Source organism: Lupinus angustifolius, chromosome LG12 (assembly GCF_001865875.1).
Source record: "Lupinus angustifolius cultivar Tanjil chromosome LG12, LupAngTanjil_v1.0, whole genome shotgun sequence".
NCBI lineage: Eukaryota > Viridiplantae > Streptophyta > Magnoliopsida > Fabales > Fabaceae > Lupinus > Lupinus angustifolius.
In genome coordinates, this window is record NC_032020.1 from 11,056,050 (window position 1) to 11,059,967 (window position 3,918).

Below are 3,918 nucleotides of genomic sequence, written 5' to 3' on the forward strand. Positions count from 1 at the left end.
TCAGATCGTCATTTCTTGTCCTACGAATCTGCTCTGGTCGAATTATCGGGGACATGGGGAATGTGCAGGCGGCATGACAGACGATCTGCTATCTGACATTGAAGGCAGGTCAGCGGCGCATTAAATGGTGGGTCAGAGACACATTAAATGCTATATAGCTCTTATAGTTTCTACCACAAGGGAACCTACTTAAGGCGGACAAGGAAAGTTATGCGGGACAACGGACGTTATGTTTAGGACCCATGATTAATTGCCCGGTTATGACCGGGATGGAACAACATCGTATATATATTCACAAAAAAACAGCATCGTGTATATATTCACAAAAAAACAACATCGTATGTATATTCACAAAAAAACAGCATCCTATAATTATTGAAGAGGAAAAAACAAAAAAGTCGTGGCTACTACCATCACAAGTGGATAAATAACATGCCGACAAATAAAAAGTAAATGGTAATAAAAGGGTAAAATAGTCTATTGACAACTGGCAGAAAAATGTTTTAAACACCACAAGTCACTCAGATTCCCACCGCAACCAACACTAACCACTCTTCTTTTCCTTCTCCCTCTTCATTTTCTCTCCACTTTCCTTCTCCCACTTCAATTTCTCTCCACTTTCCTTCTCCATCTTTTTCAGCCATGGATCCCGTCTCAGAATGGGGTAACACTCCCTTATCAACAATAGATCCCGAGATCCACGATCTCATCGAGAAAGAAAAACGCCGTCAATCCCACGGAATCGAACTCATCGCATCCGAGAATTTCACCTCATTCGCCGTCATAGAAGCCCTAGGCAGCGCCCTCACCAACAAATACTCCGAAGGCATGCCCGGTAACCGCTACTACGGCGGCAACGAGTTCATCGACCAGATCGAGAACACGTGCCGCTCACGCGCTCTCCAAGCCTTCCACCTCGATCCACAATCCTGGGGCGTCAACGTTCAGCCCTATTCCGGTTCCCCCGCCAACTTCGCCGCCTACACCGCCGTGCTCAACCCTCACGACCGTATCATGGGGCTGGACCTCCCTTCCGGAGGACACTTGACCCACGGGTATTATACCTCTGGAGGGAAGAAGATTTCGGCTACGTCGATTTACTTTGAGAGTTTGCCTTATAAGGTGAACTCGAGTACTGGTTATATTGATTATGAGAGGTTGGAGGAGAAAGCGTTGGATTTTAGGCCTAAGTTGATTATTTGTGGTGGAAGTGCTTACCCTAGGGATTGGGATTATAAGAAGTTTAGAGAGGTTGCGGATAAGTGTGGTGCGCTTTTGCTTTGTGACATGGCTCATACTAGTGGCCTTGTTGCTGCTCAGGTATAATATAATATAATCTAAATCTGAATCTATTGTTTTATTGTTGCTGTGGTGTTTCAATTGGATCTGCATTTTCTGACTATGTTTTGTGTGGAATGTTGAGTATCTTGATGGCATTGGTTAAGGATTCGGGATAGAAATCAAGCTTTGGAAAATGGTGTATTCAAATGCATAAAAAGTTTTAAATTTCTTTTATTATATTTGTGTTTTACAGATCTGTATTGCTCTTGTTTTTATAGATGGGTTACTGTTAGCACCTAGCATGTCATCCTGAGCAATGAATTAATGTATCTGCATTGTTATTACTTTGGTGAAATGGGATCTGTTGATTTAGTATATTCTAGATTTTGGATCTGGATCTAGATGTGTGTGTTTGACATTGATGAAATAATGAAATGAATCTGAAGCCTTGTGTTGGTCTTTTCATGTTTTCTTCTTTGACTGACGTTAGATTTTGATATTTAAAGACTTAATGTACATTGTTTAGAAGGAGTGGTTTGATCATATTTTAATAGGTTGTTTGTAATTTTTTTATTGGCTTGACTGCTGTTTTAGTCCCCTTTCACGCAATTTTTAAGTAGTTCTTTAAAGTTTAGTTTTTTAATTAAGTGCAGTTGTACTAGTAGGGATACATTCATAACATTTTTTGTTGGGACCTAATTAAAAACTGTTAAACTATACGGACCTACTTAAGGATCAAATATGGACCAAGAGATTAATTTGTACTTTTTTATATTATCACTGTGTGGGTTATATGTGAATGATAATAACAATCAAGAATGTTTTAGCGTATGCCTCAGAACTTTGTTTCAAATAATCTGTGACTTATTTGAAATGAGTAATTTTTTTTGTCTACAGGAAGTTAATAACCCATTTGAGTACTGTGATATTGTCACAACAACAACCCATAAGAGCTTGAGAGGCCCTAGGGCCGGTATGATCTTCTACCGGAAAGGACCTAAACCACCCAAGAAGGGCCAGCCAGAGAATGCAGTTTATGAGTTTGAGGACAAAATCAACTTTGCTGTCTTCCCCTCCCTTCAGGGTGGTCCACACAATCACCAAATTGGTGCCCTTGCTGTTGCTTTGAAGCAGGCCATGACACCTGGGTTCAAGGCGTATGCCAAGCAAGTTAAGGCCAATGCAGTTGCTATTGGAAATTACTTGATCAGCAAGGGATACAGTCTTGTCACTGGTGGAACTGAGAATCATCTTGTCTTGTGGGATCTCCGACCTCTTGGATTGACTGGTAAAGGATACCTCGCTTAACTAGTAGCTTAAAAAAGGGAAAAACCAAAAAAAATACCAGAATCACCTGGTTTAAATTGGCATTGATATGTTTAAAGCACAATAATTTCATCACTGCTTCATGTTCTTGCAGGCAACAAGGTGGAGAAACTTTGTGATCTTTGCAACATTACAGTGAACAAAAATGCTGTTTTTGGTGACAGCAGCGCCTTGGCTCCTGGAGGAGTACGGGTTGGTAAGAAATTTCTGTATGAACTTGATTTTGTTATGTGAATCTAATTTTTTAATGTTTTGATAGAAGGTAAAGGCTTGGTTTTTGTTGTATTGGTAGAAGGTAAAGGCATCGTAGGAATTTCATTGAGGATGTGTTTTAAATTAAGTACTAAACTAAATCTGTATCACTTCTAGCTTGAGCTGGCACACTGGCCTTCTTTAATATTTCTGACCTAGACTCCTGGAGGCTGCATATATCTCCCCAAACCCCACTAGGTGGAAGCCTGGTGCGCTAGGCCGTCCTTTTTATTTTTCTCATGAGCCAGATGGTTGTGGGCTTTCATTTTGCATGAGTATCTGACATGTAGGAGTTTGTTTTAACAGGTGCCCCAGCCATGACTTCTAGAGGCTTGGTTGAAAAGGATTTTGAGCAGATTGGAGAGTTCCTTCACCGTGCTGTGACTCTCACACTGGAGATCCAGAAGGAGCATGGCAAACTTCTCAAGGATTTCAACAAGGGCTTGGTGAACAACAAGTCTATTGAAGATCTCAAAGCTGATGTTGAGAAGTTCTCCTCCTCATTTGATATGCCTGGTTTCCTGCTTTCAGAGATGAAGTACAAGGATTAGGTTAACTCTACACTCAAATGTCTCGCTCAATGTTGGAAAGGTGGAGAAAAAGAAAAGGTCTTTCTTTCTTGGGTGTTCACATAGTTTATCATGTTGGTATTTCATTTCAAAAATTTGAAGTTACTTTTCTCTGTTTTCACGTTTGTTAGCTTTTGATATCACATTTTTTTTAATAACAATCAAAATAACGTGTATTATTTTCCTTTCCCTGGGAAACTAGTGTTTTATGACTTTATCTACAAATTTTGCTTGCAACAAGTTACATCTCTGAATTTTAGCTGACTCAACATGTAGAAAGTAGATTACTGCCATGTCCTTTAATTTTTTAGCCAGAATTGTATGTTGTTCAAACCATGTCCATTTACAATCTACTGCACTACATCCAGATCTAGAGTTCATTTATTGGAATTCTGTTATCTACACTAGTACTCATTCATCTCTTATGCAACATACCATAGCGCTCCTTCACTTCCTATATTGCAACTTTTTGTTTTTGTGCATGATCATT

The 3,918-nt window shown here is 39.7% G+C and overlaps 1 protein-coding gene across 1 annotated transcript; it reads left to right on the forward strand.

Moving 5' to 3' along the window:
* Window positions 564-3,682, forward strand: LOC109362533 (serine hydroxymethyltransferase 4-like). Its single transcript, XM_019608376.1, has 4 exons — window positions 564-1,320; window positions 2,179-2,569; window positions 2,702-2,803; window positions 3,166-3,682. The coding sequence occupies exons 1-4, from the start codon at window positions 643-645 to the stop codon at window positions 3,408-3,410; spliced, it is 1,416 nt and encodes a 471-aa protein (XP_019463921.1). The 5' UTR covers window positions 564-642; the 3' UTR covers window positions 3,411-3,682.

Excerpts from the sequence above, each read along its gene's own strand:
- LOC109362533 (XM_019608376.1), top strand. The coding sequence starts at position 643 with ATGGATCCCGTCTCAGAATGGGGTAACACTCCCTTATCAACAATAGAT. Across the intron at positions 1,321-2,178 it reads GTGGCCTTGTTGCTGCTCAG|GAAGTTAATAACCCATTTGA; the intron begins GTATAATATAAT and ends TTTTGTCTACAG. Across the intron at positions 2,804-3,165 it reads TCCTGGAGGAGTACGGGTTG|GTGCCCCAGCCATGACTTCT; the intron begins GTAAGAAATTTC and ends TTGTTTTAACAG.